This window comes from Hirundo rustica, chromosome 3, assembly GCF_015227805.2.
Source record: "Hirundo rustica isolate bHirRus1 chromosome 3, bHirRus1.pri.v3, whole genome shotgun sequence".
NCBI classification, from domain to species: domain Eukaryota; kingdom Metazoa; phylum Chordata; class Aves; order Passeriformes; family Hirundinidae; genus Hirundo; species Hirundo rustica.
Window position 1 is genome coordinate 53,410,466 of NC_053452.1, and position 25,297 is coordinate 53,435,762.

At 42.1% G+C, this 25,297-nt stretch overlaps 1 protein-coding gene across 8 annotated transcripts in view; it reads right to left on the reverse strand.

Moving 5' to 3' along the window:
* Nucleotides 1-7,497: 7,497 nt before the first annotated feature.
* Nucleotides 7,498-25,297, reverse strand: part of HIVEP2 (HIVEP zinc finger 2) — a 135,654-nt gene continuing 117,854 nt past the window's right edge. For all 8 annotated transcript variants that reach the window (XM_040057506.2, XM_040057514.2, XM_040057511.2 and 5 more), the window contains 5 exons: nucleotides 24,487-24,641; nucleotides 19,246-19,421; nucleotides 16,556-16,657; nucleotides 15,112-16,022; nucleotides 7,498-8,422 (listed from right to left, as the gene is read on the reverse strand). In XM_040057506.2, coding sequence (XP_039913440.1) covers nucleotides 7,604-8,422; nucleotides 15,112-16,022; nucleotides 16,556-16,657; nucleotides 19,246-19,421; nucleotides 24,487-24,641 — 2,163 coding nt within the window. In that variant the 3' untranslated portion in view covers nucleotides 7,498-7,603. The remainder of the gene's footprint in view (nucleotides 8,423-15,111; nucleotides 16,023-16,555; nucleotides 16,658-19,245; nucleotides 19,422-24,486; nucleotides 24,642-25,297) is intronic.

A 25,297-nucleotide genomic window follows, 5' to 3' on the forward strand; every position in this document is an offset into this window, starting at 1 on the left:
CAAGCGCTTTTTGGGAGCTCCTGGGACACTGACCAGCCAGAGCAGCCTCAAGCAGAGCACTGGCCTCTGAGGCCAGCATCTCTGAAGCCTCCACCAGCGCCCTGACCTGCCCCACTCAGCTGAGGCCCCCAGCCAGCACCGCCCCACCAGTGGCTTTCATAGCAGTGGCCAAGGCAGCCCACAGCTGCACAGTTGCAGCTAGAGAGCAAAGCAAGCCAAAGTTTAGGCTGCCTAACACAGCGTTAACTCTCACTTGGATTTCTGCATGGAAATCCAGCAGGTTAGAGCAAGGCAACGCTCTAGACAGTGGCTGATCCTTTGCTCCTGCAGTCTGGCAGGAATCCAGCTCTGCAGAGAGCCAGCAAAAACGTTTCACAGGATCCTGCAGAGAAGGAGCAACGCCACAGCGGCGTTATCTCCCTCAGCTTCTTCCTACTGCCTGTGTTAATTGATGGACCAGGCAGCAAGACTTGGCTTATAGTATCACCTAGTTCCCTTTACCCCCCACCCTGACAGATCAGCTGGGTCTGAATCCCTTTTGCTCACAGTAGGGCCAGAGGAAATGCAGATGGAAAAAACTATTAGACTGTTTAGTTCATCCTCTGCCAGAGAAGGACTGTTTGTACTCCGTCCCTTTGCCTTTCTGATATATTTTTTCTTTTTTTTTTTCCCCTCAGAGTTAAAAGACCCCTTCTCTTCCGTATGTCCAAGGAAAATTCCTGAAATCTTAAAAACTAGTCCAAGATGTCTCACTGTGCCAGCCCCATGTGTTAAAATCTCATCAAGAAATATGAAATGGAGAGGAAAAACTTTGTCACAAAATTGGTCCGCTTTATCATTTACATTTTTCCTGGCAGTAAAAAGGAACACGGTATTTCAGCCATGAATATTGGCTCATTGTTTCATTCATTTGATGTTTTCTTCCTTTTTTTTTTTCTGGCTAAATAAAGATGTTGTGGAGGAAAGAAAGACTGTGGAACATAACAAATGGAGGTGACGTGTCAGACATCATTAAGTTAGTAATTAAGTTTTTAAGGGCCAGACTTTCACATGCGGCCAGAAACCAGCAATTTCTGCTGATAACAAATGCTCAGCGCTTCTGAAAACTCTGACCACTTCATCTAAGTGCCTCAGTCAAAGTCCAGCTCTTCAGAAAACCTGGCTTTTCTAAGAGTCACTCTTTCAAATAGCCCTCTAGAGATTTTAAGTGTATACCTGCTTAGGAAGAATAAGCACACAGGTTCCCCCCAAGCCTTCCTTTGCCTTGCAGGCTACTGCTAATGGGCTAATGTGCTCAGAGGATTCAGGGTATTTAAAGCAGAAAAAAGGACATTCAGGGACCACCTCCCCCCACGGCTGCCCCCCAAGGCCCTGGCAGAGCACATCTGAACCAGGCAAAGACTTTTTTGCTTCTCTAGGAACAGATGGGAACGAAAGAGGTTGAAACGGCAAAATGCCAAGTACTCTGACATTCCTCTGCAACTCTAGCAGCAAGATTTCTCATCACCTCATGGAAACGAGCCTTCAGAGACTACACCTCCTGCTGTTAAAATGAATGTGGAAACTCCATTAATTTCTATGGGAGGGTGTCAGCCTCTTCTTATATTCTGGCAGGAGATGGGGGAAAAGTAATACTGTTCTTCAGTACAGAGCTGGATCTGCCTGCACTGGCTTTCTGCAGCTCACTGGGTGCTCATGGGGCTGTGTGCTGCCATGCATATTCATCCCGGCTGTTTCGCTTTGCAGCACTCCTGTCAGTGCAGAGATGTCACTCATCAGGAAGGTATCCAAAAAGGCAGTTTATATAGTAACATTGTTTGGCTTTTTTTTAAAATTATTTTTATTATTAAGCCTCCTGCTGACCAAGCTCCCCTCGACATGTCAGCTTCAGAATGAATATTCATACAATGCAGAAAAGTAAAAAAACTCACTAGAGCAGAAAATTTTTCTGGTTTTCAGCAAACTGTTGTTTTCTTCTACCACTGCTCCCACCAGCCTGCAGTCCAGCCTGCAAGCAGATCTCGTAGGCTATTTGTATGCTTGAATAGACCTTGGAGGTGTTAGCCTCCCAGAGTCCCCTGGCCGCCCTACAGCAGAGGTGCAGTGGTGCCTGATATGCTGTGGGTAAGAAGCTTGCCTGTAGGACATGATTTTGCAACATACACAGCAATGAACAGTGCAATAGAAGGCCATCCGTGTTTCTTAAAGCTCAGGGGAAATGACACCAAGGCACCTTGTGCAGACACTTGCCAGCATGGAGAGATAGCAGTTTGTCCTTTATGGGGACACTTGTGGCTCATGGTCTTTGCTCCCTAGGGTGAGTTTAATTCAGTTCTGCCTCTGCTTAAAGTTATCTTGTATGAAAAGATAGAGACATGTCCTTAACTTCTATCATATGCCTACTAAAACCCTACACATATGTACAGGCCACCTCTATACTCACAAATTAAAGAAACTCTTATAAAGAGTTTTTGTAACCAAGCACAGTCACTTGGAAAAGACTTGTGCACACACAACAAATCAGCTTATTGTATCTCATGTAGGCATCATCACAGGGGCTAGAGCCAAACATTTCTCAATGAAAACTGTCTCCCACGTTCCTGGTGCTAGCAGTGGTTTCAAACCCAGTTAAAAGCAGGAATATTAAAGATAGTGACAAACATACGTGACAGATGTAGCATATGTAAAGACCCCAAGAATAATTGCAGAACAAGTCAAGCCATCCAGAATTTTCATCTTAAACTGACCTTACAGTAAGCATATGCTCAGGGTCTCTGTTGAGTGTGTGTAATCTGTGTTTGAGAAAAGGGCACAGGAATATTGTCACTGTAATAAACTCAATTAGTACACAGACTTCTGATTTTTTCATGCAGGCATTTTAACTGGAAAGAAAAAAAAAAAAAAAAAACCAAAAAAAAAACCCCCAAAAAACCCACCCACACCAAAATAGTGTCTAGACTGAAATATAGGATGTACTGTGCAGGTTTTGCATTGAATATCCTGGATTTACTTTAAGGACATTCTTTAAAGAATATCGATTGAGATTTTCAGGGGTGGCGAAATGACTTAAAAGGATAACTCCCATTGACTTGTTCCACTGGACAATGAAATAAATCTATAAGGCTTGTTCTCCCTGAGCTATTTAGTGCAAAACCCAATAAAGGATTCAGGCACTCTAAAACCTAACTTTTGGGATTTGTCCCTCACTCTGAAGCCCAGAATTTTAAATTTTGGCCTGCCTCCACTGGACATAAGAGAGTCAGCCATCGCAGACAGGAACTGGATGCTAAGCAGAAAGCAGGCTTGGAAACTGTGCTCTCCAAGCTGTCTAGAAGACTTTGGGCAGAGAGCTGCTTGAACTCAGTCCTTGTCCTTCTAAGTTTCTGTCACACCACTCTACTCACCAGCTTTCCAGGCAGCTCTCTTCCTACTGAGCAGGGCACATCCAACAGCTCTTCTTCTTGGGGACAATAGCCTACAGTATTGATGATCCAGTGAATCTCGAATATTTTGTTTCACAGTAGGAGAACTTCAGCAGGAGAGAAAAAACTTCATGTGGGGCACTTTTGGGCACTCTTCTAGGAGACTGGAGATATTGATCTAGCCAGTTTCAACACAGATTTGGGGCGTTTGGGCATTTTTTTTTAGATACCCATAAATGGGGACCAAATCATTAAACTAATCTGTTAAGAGGTGATGATGGAACTTGCCAATATATTGGCCAGTATAATTCAAGAGGGAAGCATATTTTGTCACATGTCAGGAATTTTCAAAGACCCACTCAGTAGAGCAGGTCCCTTGGAGGATCTAGGGCCAGAAATACATACTTTCTGGTGTCCACGTCAATGTGGCAGGGGAAGAGGTGGGAAGCAGTTCCAAGTAGAGAAGTTCACCTCATGCCCAAAAGCAGCGAAGAGCTTCAAACAAGGCAGAGCATCTTGTAAACTGAGGTGCCTCTAGGGTTAAATGGGAGTTTATTGCATCATTCTTGAAATGAAAGTTTTGTACTTAAGTCCCTTGACTTCATATGGGTCTGTTATAGTTAATGATGCCCTTTATTGGTGCTAATTATCATTCACTGCTGGCAGTGTGTCCTGCAGTGGGGAAGACCACATAGAAGTTTTTAACATGTGATGGAGTTACTACCCTGAGTCAGAATCTAAAGCTTCGTGAGAGGATTGTGCAGGCAGTTATATGAGATTGATACACCCTCTGTCTTGCTGACACGACTAAGTCCTGAAGTGACCCTGGTGACAGTATTCTGGGGGAAGAAAATAGAGCTTGCCAGAGCATCTGTATTTCCCTTGTGCTTTACAGAAAAGAAATATGGATCTTCACAGAAAATTATAACCTCCTTCAACAATATAATAGGTAATTATATTCCTGACGTGGAACTTTTTTAGCACATTGCATACAAGGATCCTTGTTCGGTTCTGCAGATTATTCCAGAGAGCCCTGTTAAATCCCTTCTTTTCACCCCTTTTAAAAACACAGAACGTTTACATCAGAGAGCTCAGGGTTACATGTTTTGGTCTGAAGAGACCCCTGTGCATCCACTCCACCGAGAATTGTGGAGGAACTCCCTCCCCTTCACCCTCGCAGGGGCTGCTTCACACAGGCAGCTCCAGTCCCGCCCGGACACGGCCATTCCCAGCAGGGAGCCATGCAGCTGCCTTCTCCCAGCAGGGAAGCTGAAGCCGTAGGCTCATCACAGCGGGGCACAAACAGCCCCACACCATCATCTCCGCAGGCAGCTTGGAGCGGGGCTGCACTGGGAAGCGCAGGCAGAGAGCTCATGGAATTATTTGCCCCCCATTCCCACTCCCAGTTGTTGTGCTTGCTACGCTGATTCTGAAAATTGCTCACACCTGGGAAAATTTTGTCAGACGTGTTTGCCATTTTTCCTCCACACCCTTTCTAAAGCATGAAAAGTCATCATTGATGCCTAGGCCTTGTATGAGGATATGTTTTTTTTTCAAAGCATTGTATATACATTAACTCATTAAGAAAATAAAATTAAGATTGTAAGTACCTGAAACCTCTTCAGCATTGCTCCATTGTAACCCAAAAATATCACATGTAATTTCAGTGATACTTGCTCACGAATTATTAAAAAAAAAAAAAAAAAAAATGCCCCGAGGCTGAGAAGGTGGATGGCAAATTGCAGCTGCAAATTAATTAAAATAATCAAACAAGTCAGAGGTAACTCCCACAGTAAGAGGGTTGCTTACAAAGGCAATGTTAATAGAGCATTTACCATCAGGGGTTGCCTGGTTCCCTTTTAATAAAATATCTATGATTACCTGATTAGCTGATCATTGTGCAGAGCATTTTGTTCTCAATACAGCCATGAAGCCCAGGAGGAGAGAGGCTTTTATCAGATGGAGCTTGTTTATTTAAAATGGATAATTGAGTTCTCCTTTTTTATGGAAGCATGATCCAACAGGCTGCTCGTCTCCAACTACATATACTGTTTCTCCTCTCTCCGGTCTGAGATGAGCCAGTTTTCTGGCATACGCTTATCTTGGCAAAGTTACCACAATGATCTGGAATAAAGGCAGAGCATTGCAATGGGTATGAGAAGCTAACCTTTAATGTTTAGAAGCGGTCACCGTCCATTATGGTATTACACTAATCATATGCCATCATGCTAGAATTGCAACAACACGCCACCTGTGGCTCTGCCCCCACAGGGTACTACTGGAGAAATAAGCTGGTTTGGTTTGATAATATGTGAGAAAGCCAATATATGGTCCACATTTTTCACTACCACTCACATTTTTAAGGGTGCTTCTTGTGCAGAATGCCGGAACACCAACAAACTTGGAAAATTCAAAGAACACATGGAAACTAGACACCTCATGCATGTAACTGTATATTTATTTCTTTTTAAAGAACACTCCTTAGATGTATTTTCAATATACAAACTTGTTTTCACAGATTTATAATCCACTAAATAGCACAAAATATAATCCAGGTCGTTGGTTTCTTTCATCTGTGCGTATGCATGCGTGTGTTTGAGTGTGTGTGTGTGTGCGTGCGTGCATGCACGCATGCTGCTGGTGGAAGTGGTAACCCACCACACGCGTTCAAACACAAGCCCGGGCTCCTCCTCCCTTCCCTCTGGAGCAAACCTTGCTCAAGATGGAGACCCTACACTGGAAGACTATGACTTTCTTGCCCATGAAACCCATTTCAGAAGAGGCCGGGGTGGCGGCGCTCTCTGCCTCGCCGGCAGCACCACACACCTCCGTCCACAGGACAGGACGGAACAGGACAGAACAGCAGCCTCCCCCGAAGCTGGCACAGGTATTGCAGTAGGGAGTGGCCAGCTCTGGAGTTCAAGTGCAAGGAAACACCTTTTTCTCCTCTCCAAACCCCTCTCTGACGCTCCAGGACACTTCTCCGTGACACCTATGGCCCTTGGTCAGCCCTCAGGAGCAGGGGACTGCCAGGCTCGGCAGGGCGCCGTGTGTCCAGCCAGCAGGCCAGCTCCTCTCCCTGCCCCATGCGGCCGTAGGGGCCTTGCCACCCCGCTGCTGGAGGCCAGGGAGTGGGTCAGGACGCTGCTGGGCTCTGCCCTCTGGCAGTCAGCAGTGGCCCGGTCCCGCTCCCGGAAGCACCAGCATAGCAAATCCTGCCGGTCCCGGTGAGCTACACAGATGGCACCACTGATGCACATATTTACATGGGGTGGAATGTTTTCCCATAGCTTTTTAAGGAGTATATAGATCAACATGTTCACATAAGACCAAATACTTTTAATATATTTATAACTGTTTTATAAAGCTTTGAAAAAACTCACAATAGCACAGTTTTACTTTAATGCTTTACGGTACTATCGGTTTAAAATCACAATCAGCACTTAAGTTATAGTCAATCCGGCAAACAAGAGACAAAAAAAATTACAAGAGTTAAGAACTGACTGATACATCTTTTATCTCTTTTTTTTTTTTAACTAATGCATAAGTGCAGAATAAGATAAGATACTCTAGTTTAAATATCTTGTTTTACAATATACATTTTGTTCTAATTACGCAACAGTAAATCCCATGCTTCACATAGAAAAGCAATCCACAACATTAAGAAAAAAATTTACAATTTATGAAACAAAGTAAATAAATATTAGTATTACAGAATCAGAGCTGTACATAAAAGCTGTTCAGTTTTAATCATATAAAAATATGTTTTAGTGCAACCTCACATATATTGATGCTGTTCTGTTTTACATCATTTAGATCCAAGTGTCCAAAAAAGGAAAGAAATTACATTTATTACAAAGCAGATACACAAATTCTAAAATATGTACAAATTACTGCTAAAAAAATGCTTATAAGAATATAAGCAAAGTAAAGAAAAGGCACAAACATCTGTACAATTTAAAAGTACCAGACCCAATAAGAATTTCAAATTTAGTTTTGGTCAGGTTCATGATGACTTGTTACTTTATCTAATTCTTTTGATATAACAAAAGTATATATAATAGCAAACTACTGTAACTTAGAACAGGCATGCTGTAAAGTTGAATACTTTTTCTATCTCTAGAAAAAAAAAAAAAAAAAGTGGGATAAATGTATGGGCGAAAGTCTCCATGCATCTCAGATCAATGTGGCTTGCTCTTCTCGGATGACGGATCTTTCCTTTCCTGTGTGCTTGATGGGGGGTCGCTCCTGCTGTGAAAGCCCAGCTGCTGGACGTCCACAAAGCTCTTGCTGTAAAAGGTGGGATGGGCTAGCGCAGTCTGTGATGTACCAAAACTGTCCCGTTCACCACCGTGCAAGTCAGGATGGGTGGCTGAGGCACAGGGCTGGCCCGGCTCAGATCCACTAAAGTGTTTAATGCTAAAATGTGCACTTTCTAAGGGTTTCTGGTGAGGCTCAGAAGGCCTCTGCAGCTGCTCCGCCCCGTGCAGAACGGCTTCTTCTGTGGCGATTCGCAGAGAGGCTATGGCTTTTGTACAAGTCTGTATGTTCTCCTCCTGCTCCCTCTCGGTAGCCACGACACTGTCCTCGGATGTGCTCTGCGCCAGCAACAGCAGCGGCGAGGAGGGGGCGCTGGGGGGAGCAGCGGGGTGCAAGCTGTGCAGAGAGGTACGTTTCTCATGGTGCTTAGAAATACTATACGATTCTTTTGTAAGGGCTTCCGCAGTTACTCTTTGCTTCTCCTCAGAGACCTCCCTCTGCAGGGCCAGAGTGGACGGAGAATGTAAACCTGAAAGGGCCACGGGGACTGAATGGACCATCTGGATACCCCCAATAGGCATCATGGGGATAGGTGCTCGGATCTGTTGCTGGGAGTGTAGTGGAAGATGACTGAAGACGTAGTCGCTCGGACCTTCTGGGAACAGGCTAGACCTGCGATGTTCCATGCCTCCTTTTTCTCCATATACGTTGAAGTAAGGTGCCTGAGACAACCCCCTCCTCTGTAAGCAGAAGGAAAAAAAAAAAGATATGTCAGCGCTGCTACTAGCAGAATTCTTGTCTGGCTGCCAAACCACCTATCTGCTTTCCTGTCTAATACAACCTCCCATTCATGAAGCACCTTTCATCCAGACAGATCCCAAAGCATTTGGAAAACTCCACTAATTGCATATCCAAACAACAGTAGAGGTTTTGCTTAGCTCAGCCCTACAGGGCTCATGCCTCTGAGGTGAAAGGCAGTGGCTAGTTTACAGAGTTCAGCCACACAATGCAGCAATTTAGGTCAGGAAGTGGAGGGTATTATATTCAACTGAAATTCTGAACTGAATTTGGGGTAGATTTTCATTCCCCAGGAGAAATTTGGTAGGAGATCCATCTTACCTCTATTTTGGAAAACTATGCTGGTATTTAAACTTAATTGCAGAGAAATACACATTGGAACATCCCCTGCTCACCACCACTGCTTGGCATAACAGGGAATATCTGACTGCCTTCTGAAAAATATATTTACTGCCTTCTGAAAAATCTGCTCTAGAGCCCCACAGAAGGCACTTGCTCCCTGGGAGCTTTACCCAATCCTTGGTGAAAGCAGGTGGGTATTTCCATGCAAGTTCAAGTGTCCCTGTGCAATGAAGACACAATTTTTTCTACTCATTGAGACAATGGAGCACCCCTCTGGCTTATCTGCTGCGTAAACAATAAATAATAACAAAAGCACAGGCATCAGCTGTGAGCAAAAGTGATGATTCTGTCCCAGGGAGACTCACCAACTCATAATGGGATTGAGAAGAATGGGGGATTTTGTGATGGCTAATAAAAGCCAATCTCGCAATATTGACATTTTCACTGCCTTCCCATTAGTTCCTGCCTTGGAAGAATTAATAGCTCCATCTCCACTCAGTGTTAAATACGCCCTGGGCTTTTGGGTTCCTTTTTTTCATTCTTAAGTTTTAAATTTTGTTTGCTATCTGATGATTGAGTATCATTTATTGCTGACCAGAAGAGTAATGATGAAGTGCAGGATGACATTTTCATAATTATATGTGGGATCTGGACACACAGCTCTCAGGGACTCTCATATGAAATTAAGTGAATGAGAACACTCATCTCTGCTCTGTAAATTGACCAAATATGGATCAATTGCCCCAGAGCTGTGATGCTACCACAGCCTTGGTGTGGCAGCCCGAGGATTGTGCTGCTAAATGCCAATGCATTACAGTGGCAGCGCTTCACTGCTGGGAAATCCTAGCTCTCAAGGCATTAAGCAACCTCTTGATCCCATCCCAGGGAGCTGGTTTAGGGGGAATTAAAGATTCAGTTTCTGTGCTACCCAAGGCCTCCATCGCACTGTGCTCAGATGCTTTGTCCTGTTTAATATAAATCAATGTTGAGACAGGAAAGGGTGACCCATAATCATCAGAGTCGAACTTCAGAGATATTATTCAGAGACTAATCTATGTTGGGAATTTTCCTATTCAGAAAATGAGACGCTTGAGTCTCATAAAAGAGAAACTGTCATAAGACAGCACAGTGACAGCACATTATATTGCTGAATGGGGAAAACTGTACAAAATAAACTGCAGTTGCCAAGCCACAAGACAGTTCACCTACCCTGTCAGTCCTTCCTGTCACTAACTTCACCTCTGCACAGCTGCTTGCCCCCTATTTTTTTTTCCCATCTTTGGTCTGTCAACCAGTTTCTCAGACATATTGTCCTTTTGGATGTTTCCTACACCATGACATTTATTACTATTACATCTGATGTGAACTTGGGCTAAGGGAAATTGAGCAAAACAAGAGAATAAAACTCATCAAAGAATAAACCTAGTCACATACAAATCTCTAACTGAGAAAGACATTGACTTCATACTTTACCCTGACAGAGTTTCATAAGGGAATAGAGCAAGAGTCTGTCCTTGTTGGACAAAGGTGGCTATAGAGACTGCTGTGTGCTTTAAGATCTGCAGCATCCTCCAATATATGTCTCGTATGCCCAGTTTTAACATAGGCAACATTGACAGTGTTTGCATGTCACTGGATACCTTCCAACCCTGGCTGGGCACATACTGGATTGTTTTCTCTAGCTCTGGCAGGTAGGTTTGGAAACAGGTAACACAAATGGTTACAATCACTAGCAACTGTTCCTACCTCTTACCCTGCTTTCATTTCCTTACCAATATCTAGCATTTTCATTTCTACAAGCAGACACACATATTCACAGGGAAAAACTGTCTTTTTTCAACAAGCATCCTGAAAATCCAAAGACTTTCTTCAGCTGGCAGGGCAAGTAATAGATCACAGAGCACAGTGCAGGAAGTCACAGTATCTTTTTGCAGTGCACTCAGAACGAGTTGCTGCCAGTGCTGTGAGCTGAGCTCTTCTCTTTGTCAGGTGATGGGAAGCCAGTTCATTTCCCATTAATTCTCATTTGTTACAGTTTAGCATATTTCCCTTCAACTCCAGGTGACATATAATTTCCCAAGCAACAGTATTCCGTAGCAGCTTTTCACTAAATGCTCTAACCTGGTCACAAAGCTAGACTGCCACATCACAGCCCTGAGCAAAGCCATATCCAGCTTCACAAGTCAATGCCTCAGGGATGAGATAGGGTTTACCCTGTATCTGGTACATCACCCAAATCAGGCTGTGGGAGATTAAGAGGAAGATCACATTTCAAAGCCAAGCACCCTTCACAGACATCCTCTGGGCAGCCTCAGACCACAGCTTGCAAAAACATGTTGGGTGAAAAACAGTCTCTCTGATTAGCATGTCATAATGTACTTGAGGTATTTTTAAGTTAAAAAGCACAAAATACCGAACTCTACAGTGAAAATCAGGAGCAGAGCATATTACGAATGTGGCTCCTGAAAGACACGATGTGTAATAAAGTGACTGTAACTCCATATGACCTTCACTTTCAGGATCAGCTCAATTTGCAGCCCTACAGAGAATGCACCACAGTAGCCCAGATGTACCAGTGAACCTATTTACAGTTTACCTGGAATTCAGAATTATCTGGTTCTCTGTATAAGATTGCATTTCACTCAAGATGATAAAGTAGTAAGTGTTCGGGAAGGGATTTAATATCCATGTTTGGGATGATCAAAGGACATTAAGTCCTATCAATTTTCAAGTGGTCATAGAGGTACCTAATTCCCTTCAGCCCTTCTGAATATATCAAGACAGGCTTCAGACTTCAAAATGAATGAGATGAGCAACAAGATGGCAACACAAGCTAAGTCCACTAATGCTTAGAAGCTAAAATAGTTGTGAGAGACAAGTCTGTACCACTCACAGCAAGGCACCTTCTCGATCCATTGTGTCTATGCCTGGAAGAAGAGGCAAAGGTTCTGGTCTGCACTGGGAAGTAGCAGGGTGTACTAAGGGTTGGGACAAGCAGGAATGGAGTGAAAACTGTGCTGGATTCCATATTCACAATGCAAGCGTTGTGGGTTTGGAAGGGAAGGTTGCTTCAGATTAACCCTATGTGGCTTCTTTGCAGTCACTTGAATGGCCACTCACAGTTGAAGTGCACCTGCTGCCCTCCTGGTGCACATCTTCAGTTTATTTCCATCTGACAAAAATACAGGCCACTTACTCCAAGACTGATCTGAAAATGTGAGTCAAAGCACAAAACATATGAGAGCTTGATCCCAACTAAAATGCTAAAAGAGAGTCACTCAAGGTGAACAAATGACGACTTCTTATTCAGTCTCTTTCTCTCATGACTGGCAGAAGATGACTGGTAAGGAGAGTCTGTGTCCTTTGATAATGCCATCAGCCTCCTCAGTAAGGAAAGTAACCTCTGGCATTGACAGAAGATCCCGAATGTATTTAGAGAGCAGAAGATATCTGGCATTAATTTTAAAGACACCAATTTAACTTGTCAAAGCCAAGTTGTGACCCAGCCTACACTAGAGACTTAGGCTACTTTAGAGAGACTATTTTGTTGCAAGAGTGTATCCTGTTATTGACTGCCAAAGGAAAAAAAAAGTGTGCATTTTCTTGTATTTTTATACAATCTTAAAAAAAATATTTACTTTCACCATGCTCTTTTCTACTTCCTAAACAAATAATTTTAATTGCTTTCTGTGCGGTGCTTTCAATGCCAGAGCACTTTACAGGCCTTTTGCACAAGACCACCAAAGTGCATGGACATTCAACAGGAAGCTAGATGAAGGGCAACTAGACCAGCACTGGCCAAAGAGACTACAGCAAATACATCCATTTCAGCTGAGAAGGAGGAAAACTGGACTCTTGTGGGAACTGCAAGCACTGGCAGCACAAAACTGCCTTTATTCCTGCAACGACTGGGAACCCAATGCAGCTCCTAAAGTATCTTAAGATTGTAAAACTGGCACGTGCATCACCAATGCAGCTGGTAATGATGTTCTGGTTTGCTGGATTTCACTACGCTAAAAATTGAAAACCAATCTTTTTTCCTTTTTCTTCTCTGACAGCTTTCATTTATAGCAAGCTCAGGTGTTATATGTCTTTCCACATGCTGAGTATAATAACTTGTGTTTCACTTAAGCTTGTTTAGTGTTTGGCTGAAGTATGTTTTCCAGAGAGGCATCAAGAGACGAGGAATCCGTCTGTCCTCTCTTGCAGTCATTTGTTGCGATGGGCCATTATCCTCGCTTGTCATTTTTTTCCTTTAAATTTGCCTAGGCTCTGCTTCCAGTGATGCCTCCTGTATTCAGGCTGTAGTGACTCTACTGAGGTCTGGCCTTCTCTCTCACAATACTCAAGTTACTGATGCTTTCTGTAAGATAATTGATTTTTACATTGTGTTTTTCACTGCCACATGCCTGACTCTACCTCAAAAAACGGTAAGCATCCATCTGGCATGGTGAACTTTTCAAAAGAAGGAGTGAGAAGTGCTAAGAGAGTCCTTACAATGTGCTAAATCCCTTGCTGGAAGGTGCGCATAACAGGTAAGAAAAATATTACAGCAAGATAATGTCAGATGGCCAAGGATGACTGCTAACATACACTTTTGCTAGCATCATTACACATCCAAAATCTTTACTACAGGGTGCCAGTGCGTCTCATGTGGGACATGGGGGACTGGGGCACCCTGCACAGTGGCAGCTGTAGAACCCCATACGATCCCGTTCATTGGATACTAAGACATCATGATTGGTTAAACTGGCGACTCTTCCCCCACTTGTGCTTCCTCCCATAGTCAGTAGAACTGCTGGTGGGATTTGTATCCTCTCTCAGCTGGGCAGTGATTGCTCCTGTGGGGGTGCAGCAGGGTTTCAGCACGCCCTTTCTCAAGGACCATTTGAGACCTTGAGTAGAGAGTCACCTGTCTCCAGTGCCCTCCTGAACAACTGACTAGGTCATGGGGCCATGTCTAAGATATGGGAGAAGTACCTGTGTTGCTCTCTCCTATAAATATGGCCACTCAAGTTGCAGCTTTCTCTTATACCCCCAGAATGCTAAGAAATCACTTTTGGGTCTGCCAGGCTAGCAGCATCTCAGCTCTTTCTGATCCACCTCTGCTCCAACCATCTTTGCCCAGGTGCATCCCTGATTCCATTCCTGGGAGCAGATAACACATTAGCCTGACTCTACGGAGAAAATCACACCAGAGTTGAGAAATGCTGACTGTATGAGCTCAGGGTTCAATTCTCCTCCACAAAGGAACGCTGCGAAGATTACATGAAGACTGGAAATGAGGAAGAAGGGAGAATAGGCCAGCCAGAAGAAGAGCAGGGAGCAAGGAGCTCTGAGGTAATCTGAGACTGTCACAGCTCACCCACATTGAACCCACACACAGGCAGGCAGTGAGAGGGTAGCCACAACAGCAACATGGTGAGGGAAGCATAATAAGTAATAAGTGAATTCACACCTAGCAAAGCCATCCCTTACCTCTGCAGATGTAATCTGGTTGTGGAGGGAGTGTTTTGTGAATGCTAGGGCTGGTCAAAAGTGCCAATCTGGCAGTTTCTGAGAGCTGACTTACCAAAAGGGAAGAGCACCTACAGCAGCTGCACAAGTTTTGCATATTTCCACCCAGTGGGGCAGACAGCTGCCTGCTCCTCTCACACGATAATATCCTTTAAATTCCAGCCACAGATCCTGATTTCAGTGTGCACTCTGCTTTTCTAAGAGGCTCCATTACCTCAGCATTTTTATTCCATTAAACAATACTCAGTGATGGGCACCATACCGCAAAAACAGGGCTTTAAGCCTTGATCTTGGCTTGATCTCACCGGAGAGCCCAGGAAGTCCATGATTTTTTACAGTGCAGAAGCAAGCCTCAAAAACCATGTAAGCCTTCTGGACCATTTAAAAATTATACATACATACATACATACATATATACATACATACATATATACACATACGCGCATACACATATATATGTATAATTTTTATATATATAATGAATATGGAGGCAGAAAATGCAAACCAGCCTTATTTCATTGAAGTTGATGGAGCTACTATTCTACCAAGGGAACACTTGCTGCTTAGGCTGACTCTAGAGCATCTAAATGAATCAGCATCCTGACTTGGTCCCTGTCTATTCCAAATTTCTTGCATTTGTTCCAGGACTTCCCATCAAGGCCCAAAGTTTATGCCTTCTTCTTCCACAAAGCTGGAAAGATTTCTGAAATGCACAAATTCAGTAAGATAACAGTTTTTGACAAGAGGAATGAAAATATTCTTTCATACTTACTGAATGTCCCACTGGAATAGATTCAGACTGCAAATATTGACCCATGGACAATGCTGGATTATGGTACAAGCCCCTCCGGGGAGATGCCGCTCTGACGGAGGCCATATATCTCCTCTCTCGCCTGGGAGACAAATCTCTTCGAACAGACACATCTTTCCCTGGTGACATTGGTCTCCTTGGCGATAGGTGACGTCTTGGTGACACGTCCCGTCTTGGTGATAACTCTCTCCTCAGCACAGCTTCCTTCCGTGGGGAAAGGTGCCTCATGGGTGAAATATCTCTTCGGGGTGACAGATGCCTTCTGGGTGACAAATCCCCTTTTGGCATTAAATACCTCTTTGGTGAGTTATCTCTGTAGGGTGAAGAATCGTAGCCAGGTGACGATTGTTGACTGGAAGGTGAGAGGTCCCTTGGAGAAGAACTGGGATCTAATGAAAGCGTGTAATCCTCATCCATGCAGGTGGGTATGTCCAATCTGTCTTTATCGGGCTCTGAATCTGTACTCTTACTCTGGAAAAACCTCTGATACTCCGTCATTTGTGTGTCTTCACAGGAGTCACTTGGTGTTATAAGCTGAGTAACCTGAATGCTAGGTAAGGTGACCAAGTAACTGATGAGGGAAGAGTGTCCCACAGAAAGGGAGCCCTCAGGGGAAGGCCCCTGTGATGCCCCAGCTGAGTTCACTGACAGGGAGGAGAACCGGGGGGGCTGCGGGCTGGTGCTTCTTGATCTGGTTTTTGGTGTCGAGTCTCCCTGAGTATCATCAAAATCATCCTCATCTTCATCATCATCATCATTGTCATCGCCATCCTCGCCATCAGATTCCTCCGCATCAGAAAACTGGTGCTCTGCTGACAGCCCTGCCAGGTTGCTGCTCTTCTCTGCCTCCTGCTGCATGTCCTCCATATTTTCTGAAACAACCACAGCAAGTCCAAGTGATTAGCACACATCCCACCTCTCAGGCCACAACCATTCCCCACCCAGAACACTCACTGCCATCGCTGGATGCATTTCATCTAGGATGGCTGCATTCCTCGTCGATTAAAACCATATATTTTTCAAAATGAGACCTTAAAACTCTACACTTGAAGTACAAAAGCAAATTCATCCTACACTACCTTGCAACTTCACTAAATGTTGCCACCTCTCACATCTGAAGTGGAAAGATTGGGAACTTTGTATAAGACAGATGACAACAGGACATACTTCTAGTGCTTCTTCATGTAAAGAAAGTACAAACCAGACAAGTAGATAGGATTTATTTCTTTTACTTCCTGCTTATTAAAAAGTTAACTCTCAATTAAAAAATGTCCCAAATACTTGTAATATATTTTCTCATGCCCATCACTGTGCCAAAGTGCAATGAGTCATTTGCAGATTCCATACTTTCCATACTTTAGTCGGAATGAAGCTATTCCAACTAAATTAAGTCATTTTGACATACCTGCTTCTTCAGTTTCAGCATCATCTACAGATGTCATTGATACTCCAAGCTCCAAGCATTTTTTCATGTGTGCTTTAGACTTCATATGTTTTGTCAGATTTCCTATGGATCAGAGATTAATGTAATTAAAGGACAACAACAAAGATGATTTTTCAAGTAAGGTTTTAGTGTATCTAAACTCCACTATGCTGCAAATGATGGGTTTTAGCTTTAAAAAACATAACAACAGACAGGGCTGAGTCATCTAGACTATTGCCTCAGAGCCTGTTTTAATGAGAGTGCATTTTTATATCTTAAGAGAATAAAAAATTCAAATAAACTCAGGGCCTGAGAGGTACATAGGCATCTCTCCAATTTTCTACATGATATTTAGGCATCCCTAAAAAACTCACTTTTGGATGTTATCTGTTCCTGGACTCACTGTTCATGATATGTACAGACTGCCTAGATATCGAAGTAAGTCCACAACACAGCAGCCATTCAGAGCTCATGCTCCCATTTACACAGTGGCACTTCCAAGGTAAGGGCTCTCCCATTTTACTTTGCACATGGTTCCCAAATGCTCCATGCATTTGAAGCATTTGGAAGCAAAAGTACCCTAACAAAAAAAGACAGCTATGCAAGTTTACCATATAATTGCAGTCTCTGAACTGAGAGGAGCTGTGCTTACAGCACCCATATGGGATGTGGTAAATTCAGGTTCAGCTCCCAGATTTAGAGTACAGATCTAAACCAGACACAGCAGAGATTTGAAAGCAAATCTCCCATTCCCCTGAGGGAGCAATCTAACACTAGACTATTATTGACTTTCTGGAGTGCCTGTCTTGGTCTGTTTTTTCACAGATTAAAAAAACTGGGTTGAGACTGGCCCCAAGAGACATTTCATGACAAAGAATCTCAAGCACAAAGCACAAGCTGGAGAATATCACTCTAATCCACTTGCCACCTCAGTCTCATCTGGAACACCCAAAAGGGAAAGCATGGCACAAGCAAACCCAATCCAATACCAAGACATGGTTCTTAGCTCAAGGAAAGCCTTCTGGAAATGCATTTACACTCTTCCAGGACCCCAGCCAGCATCTCCAGATGGTGTTGTGGCACATGCTATCTTGGGGCAGGAAGACTGAAACGTGGATAGTGCAGGTGTGCTTAGAAACTCACAAGCCAGGCTCTTCTCTGACTTTCAGTTCCAGCTAGGTCAAATAATTCCCTTCTCAGTAGGAGTTTCTTGTGCCTGTGCACTGTATGAAAAAGCCAACTTGGCCACTGATGCTTCTGGATGGCTAAACGCTCAGAAAAACTAAAAACTTAAGTACCTCTAAAAATTTGTCCCCTACAAACTCTCAGCAAAATAGCAACAATAGTTATGAGGCTGACAACTGCTTATAATCAGTAATACACCAGTTAAACAGTTCTTGTACTTCGAAGGCTAACCTAGTCTCTTGCTATTCATGCCCTTCTTGTGCAACAGGAAACCACCTCCCCCATGTTTCTTCTTCTTTGTCAGAAATGCCAGCCTCAGCAAGAAATTTCTCTTTTTTTTTTTTCTTCCATGCTACCTCTTCTTCCTGGAATGTCCTCTCTGAACACAGCTGTAAAACCACAATACTGTCATGTACTTCAAGGCCCTCCTCAAGACCCATTTCTCCAGCAATGTCAAATGTAAGCAGTGATATAAGGACAGCTCATCAGATGGTCTCCTGCGACTACAAACAAGCAGCTCCTTGTCTCCTTTGTCTCTACATGCCCATGAAAGTTCTCATCTTAAATTAGGCTGATGGGTCTACTACCATCCATCAGCTATTCCCATCTTTGGCACAGGAAGAAGTGCTGGAGTCATGGAAACTATTACAATTCTCAATCCTCAAACCAACCATGAAGCTGCACTGGAATCTTGGGAGAAATTTCCTTCAGCTTCCTTTCTCCCCCTTTGAGTTAAGTTTCACTGCACTGGGACCAGAATCCATTTCTTTTGTCTGCCAAAGGGAAGGTAAGAAACTGAGAATGTAAGGCTCATTTAGGTTGTGCTACAAAGAAATGTTACCAAGGAAAGGATTTTTTCTTTCAAGGAGATGGTTGCATCACAAATCTGAATTCCAAAGAATATCATTATCTGTGGCCTCAGGGTGACAAATGGAAGCTTTTTTCTGTGCTGATAAATACATGTGAACAGAAGCTATCAGATCTCTATTCATAATTAATGCCACAGTGGATGGAGTGGCCCATCTGGGAGACATACATTATTTATAAACTTGAAACTGACCCACTGTAAAGCCTGTGAAGGCATGTATTCCTCAGCAGCTGATGCTCTGCTTCTACATTATGTCATAAGAAGTGTGGTCTCCTGGTAGCATTTAAGTGTTGCTGCAATTAAAATTTGCACCATGAAACAATGTTGGCAGAGTATTATTTTTCAGGGGGGTTCTTATGCTACCACATTTTCTCTGCAGACAGAAGAACCAGCCAAGAGCTTATAGGTCTTAATGAAGTATCCAAGGAGTTTCAGAGTCTTACAAAATCCCTGGATCAATTAAACAGAAGAGAACAAACTCTTTTATACAGTCCTCTATCTACAAACACAACAATTTTATTCTGAAGAAAATACTCTCCTTGATTGCAATGGGTGATTGGATCCCAGATGGCAAAATAGCTCCAGAAGTGGCAAGAGCTCAGCAAAAAGGGTCTAGTACCTTTAGTTTTGAAGGCAAAATTGCACAACTTGCATACATAAGGCCGGACATCAGTGTGAGTGCGGATATGTTTTTTGAGCATGCTTGGCTTTTTACAGCGAATGCCACATTCTTCACAAATGTACTTTCCTCGGCCACGACCTCTGACATAGACATAATCCTCATTTGATTTATACCTGTTGGAAGAGAGCAAGTATTTAAGTCATACAGACTCTAGGTCTCATACATATACAAACATCACTTCAATTTATCTGATCCTCATTATCAAAGCAAACTCACGGAAGTTCAAAGGAACTACTGAATTTTCAATCTGGAACTCATAATGTATTTGGCTTTCAGGGAATGTATTGGTCCCAATGTATTTAAACAATATGAGACCAACAGGTTGCAGTATGAGAACAGTAAAAACACCTTGTCAGGAAACCAATGAGCAACCATTCCTATAGACACAACTCCAAATGTAAGCCTGCAGGTTGGGTTTATTTCAGCCCACTGTAGTCTCGTGCAGCACAGACATTTACCACAATTGACAACAGTGTTGTTTTGCAGCATGGTGCATTTAACTATTTTAGTGTATTTATCCCTTGGGATCAGATAAATCACATCCTGGAAATGCCTGTTTCTTCCCATTAAGCATAAAGGGAATGTGGATGACAAGCAAGGATGTATGCATTCACATTACAGATGCCTGACATTCCCAAACATAAATCACACCCTAAAGAGACAACGAGTTGAGTTCACTCAGGTATGTGATGCTTTAGAAATAAAATGGTATATGTCAAACATGGATACTTTGAAGAAAGCTATCAGTGATTTTTTTCTTAGCACAGACATAAGCTTTCTGTGCTATTTTTGCTGATCACATACTGTGTAATTAGAAAACAAGTAAGATATGAAAATCTAAGTAAAGCTGTACATTGCCTTTATTATCATGCTAGATTGTTAATACTGAAATCTAAAAGAGTCTAAGGAATCTACTCAGGCTGTTCTGAAGTTTGAAGACTTCTGGGCATTCATTTGGGGAAGAATTCCATCCTCATTCATCTAAAGTAAAATCCAGGAAGTGCAAGAACTGAGAAATAATATTTTTTCTGCCCTCTGTGCTCCACTGCCCTCTTCCTAAGCAGCACAAAGTACTTTCAGTCATTCTGTGGATGCACAGCCCAAAAAATATCGTTGGTACTGACATTCAGTACTTTAAATAAAAAAAAGAACCGCGTGAAAGATTCCGTTACTGTGATGATAACGCTACAAGAAAAAGTGGTAGTTTTTTGGGTTACAGAGCTGGAGCATTTTTTCAAGTGTGCTGTTCCTAGATGAACACTTTCCCGTATGTTTAGCTATATTGTGGGTAATATAAAATCTGAAGTTAATATCTTAGAAAAACATAAAACAGTGTCCTGTTCTGAAGTCCTTCTTCTTATCTTTTAAAGACATTAGCTCCTCTTTCAAATGTGGATGCCTAAATTCAAGTTTTTCATCTCATTTCCAGAAAAGTTGTACCTCTCCCATTTCCTTCATTGTCCCTGGCAGCATGGGCAAAACTGGCATAATCTAATGTAATTTAATATTTAGTCATCTCTCTAGTAGGTTTTCTGTACAACATTTTTGGGATCTTGGTTGTCTGGCTGCCCCATTTCCCAGGTTCTCCTTCATATGAACATGCCAATCACTGCTAGTCATCTCTCTATCCACTGCTTCATCAACCACCTCCAAGCTTTCTCCCACAAATACCGCTATTTTATCTTCTTTTCATCTCTCCTTACAGTCTGATTTTGCTGGGATGGACTCTACCATACCACCCCTGATTGATATTGGTAAGATAAATGCTGTGCTATTACATGTGCTTTTCTGTTGTTCCATCTCTGCTCTTCTTCTGCTTGACCTCATTCCACTGGCTTCTGTCACCTGTCAGATCCCATTGGACACAAAGACAATGATAAAACATGTGTCTCTTCATCATTCATAGAGATGGGTTTTGGCCACAACTGACCTTGACTCTTTAAGTATGCTTCATCATAACAATGACTGTAAGAGAAATGACACACACAAACTTGACATTTAAAGAAGGGCTGGAGCAAAAACTAAAAGACCGGAAGTCTGAGTATTTGATGACGACCTTTTAGACCTCAGGAATATTTGATCTTACTGCTAACTTGAGCCTCTCTCAAAGCTTTGAGTAACTTCCCCTTCCTACTATGTAACATCCACATAAGGACTGTGGCCACTGCTGCTCTGAGTTTGACTAAGATGGGACTGTTCAGTTAAAAAGCATTAACAAGTCTCAGAGTCCTGAAATTTCTATCCAAAATGTTATTTTATTTGGGTTTTTCAATTAGAGTCTATTACTGATAGATATGAAAGTACAAACATAAGCAAACTGTGAATTCTTGCTGTCAGCTGATAAAGTCATTAAGCTAGGTGTCAGATGAGCAGGCATAACTTGTCCTGTCCCTTCTTTCTTTGCACACCGTTAATAACTAACTGTACTGCAGCAAGTACTGAACTCCAAATTACTGCTTTTCTTTGAGAAATACTGCTTCATATCCCATCAGTCACATCTGCAGTCACAGATGATGGAAAGCAGATCTTAGGATTCAGGTAATTTCACTTGAATCAAGCCACCTGCCAGTGGTAATAACACAGAGGGCAGTGTTTTCCTTCAAAACTCCTCTGCTACAATGCTTACAAAACGCTCTTGATGGGCCTTCTGCAGCAAGGTGGTGATGTGCTGTGACATCTGGTGGTACTGGCTGACAGTTGGACTCAATGATCTTAGGGGTCTTTTCCAACCATAACAATTCTATGACTCTATGATCTACTTTTTGCCTCAGAATTCTGCCGCAGAATTCTGATTCTGCTCCTTCAGCTTCTCACTCATCCCCAGCCCCAGCTATCTGCTTTTTGCCTAGCTGCCATATGAATGATCCACCCCACTGGCACAAGGCAGCTGCAGAGCTGCACTGCCCTGCCAAGTGGACAGGCTTTCCTACAAACTAAAAGCAGACAACCACAGATATTTCTCAGCTAATTACCTTCTTCACACCTATGAAACAAAAGCAATCACAAAGCCTAAGGAAACCCGTTTCCCATGAAAACCGAAAACCAAAATGAAAATATACTGCTGAAACAAGATATGACCATCCATGCTTGTCTCTCCAGGGGAGAAAATGTGACATGAAGACAACAGACATTTGCTATACAGCTCATTGCACCACATGCTGAGAGAAGATGAAGATGTGCTTGAAGAGGGAAGAACAAAATAGCTCAGCAAACAGCCAAGAAGAAGCAAGCATAGAAACCCACCCATGTCAAAAACTAGCTTTAAGAAGTCATAAACAATAACTTGAAGAGAAGGAAAAATTCAATAACCAGGACAGAAAGCAATGCAAAACATGACAATAATATCTAAGGTATATTACATCGATTTAAAAAATAGCCAAATGAATGTCTAGAATGGAAAGAATTAATCTATTCTTCCACAAATAGTTATTGTAAAATGTACCATAAAGTTATGATGTGTGAGTAAAGAGTGGACCTACTGACACTGCATCACCTCATTTGCTGAAGTTTTGCAGTTTTTATGTTTCTACTGAGGAAGTCTCAGTCTATTGCACAGACTATTTGTACTCCCCACTCCAGAAATTATTGTGCACATCAAGGTTTCACGTTTTGTTTTACTCGAAGGGTATCTAAACATAGACAAGTATTACTAGGAGACATTTCTAGGTGAAGTGTGAATGATATTATTTTACTCAAATATTTTCATAAACCTTATTGGTGTACAAGAAAACTTAAGGTAAGTTACACAAAATTTCTTGAAGCATTAGATAGAAGTTTTTTACAGAGTGATCTGCTGCAGCTCACACTCATCTGAAGTCCCCTTTAAGTTGCTTTTCTTAACACACTTTTACTCTTCTGACCTGTCAACATGCATCTTATATCAAGGCAGACTATCTTCAGATGGGTCATCCAAGTTCAGAAATGGTACATAGTGGGAAACATGCAAATTTTATACTTCAAAGATGGGTGTGAGTTGAAGCAACAGCTCTTTAAATTTCTTGTAAACTTAGGCTCATCACAGAATTTGGGTCACTCTTGTAAAGCCAGTCTACTGGCTTAGGTACTAGGACAAGGTACAGCTACAGAAAACAGTCAGGATAAGGGCTTCTGGGCCAGCACACCTATAAAAATCTCCAAAATAACTTTTTCAGTTTTTCAGGCAAGATGTAGGCTATATTCATTCAGTGTTGCAGACTACAGAGAAAGGCAACTAATTTCATGGAGGTTGTTCAATCTTAGACAAAAACACGTCAGTGACGGACAACTGGAATTTTAAAGGGTACAAACTACCAGGAGAAGAAAATGGATGTATGAATTGCTCACATCTCCCTCCTGACCTATTTAGTCACCCCAGTAAAACAGTGCTGTGGGACCGTCTGATTTTGGTAAGACTGGAAAACGCATCTTGTTTAGCCACCTGACTACACAAAACTGGCAAACTAATTGCATTGTGTCAGAACTCTGCAAAAGAAACTTAACAGTATCTTCCATTTTAGAGTATGATGCAGAGACAAGCGTCTATTTCATTTTCTTTTCCTAACGACTTTCTTAAGCCTCAAAACAATGTTAATTGTGTTTTCCCTCCTTGTTACTTGTTTCTGTTTTCACTTGAGTGATAGATTGCCATAGTAAAATTAAATATTATTTTATCAACCATACATGACAGATCTATGGATAAGTCTTAGATGCCATAGATTTCTTTGGCATCTTACATTTTATTTCCAAAATCCAACCTTAGTAAATAATACAATATTACCAGAATAAGACTAAGCTCGCCTGCTCAACCCATTCAATTGAGTGGAAGTACATAGTGCCTAAAAACGGAAACACATCCTCATGGAAGTCATTAGATACAAATAAATGGCATAGAAAATATCAAAATGTTAACAGTTCATCCACTTCCTTATGACTTAAGGAATTAAAGTAATACTTTTGAGTGAGTGCTCTCACACAGATGAAAAACAATTGTCTTAATAGCAAAGTAGAGCCCAAAGTGAGTATACAGGTACCCTGCAGTGTGTTTTAAGACTGACAAATACACAAGAAAGAAGAGACTTGGGAGCTACAAGACATGGCAAGAATACAGGAGACTGTTCACATTCTAATTCATTCATATTCATTTTCAAATGTCTTTAAAATGACAGGCTGAGCTTTAAATTTCCAGTTATATTTTCTTACCCTCCTTCAAAGATTTTAATTCGTATCGGCTCAGTTTGTTTGGATGTAATGTCTTTATCTCCATGAATGTCTCCTTTTACTCTTTCTTTTATAATATTCCCCACTACTTTCTTTTCAAGCTTGCTGCCAAACAAGAAGAATGGCTCGTGTTTCATCTGTAGAACAAAGTCAAGGAAGGGTGTTACTTCTGGAGCATACAATAAACGCACACTTCATTTCAAATACTTTTAACACACCAGGTCAAAGCCAAACTCTCATTTTGGTCCAACTCTATATGATGAATTAATCTGTCCCACTTAATTTGACAGAGAATAAGAGAGGAGGCAACATGGACAAATTTTTACAAGAGTCTTGACAGAAAAGACAGTACTGTATCTTTCCTCAGAAAAAAATAATCATGGAAAATAGATATGGAGAAGCCTCAGAGAGGTAACTTATTGCCATTACAGAATTTTCCTTGGCACCATTAGCAAATGTTTAATTCATGAGGGAGAGTCAATATGTAAAAGACATTAAATGGATCTGAAGATCCTTACTCAATTTTATCTTAATCTTTTCTTACAAACACACATGGATGTTTGTGTCTGATTCTGTTTAAATCGGAAAAAACAAAGGGCAAAATAAAAGGAGATAATGTATTAGGCTCTGGCACACATGAAAGGAGGGCTTTAAAAGCCTCACTTTTTACATCTGATTTTGAAAACGGAGACAGAGACAGAGACAGCAGAAGTAGCAGAGCTTGCAGAAGGATAAACTGAGGCTCAAAAGCTGTCTTGGGAAGATGACATGGCTGCTTTCCCAATGGGGAAAC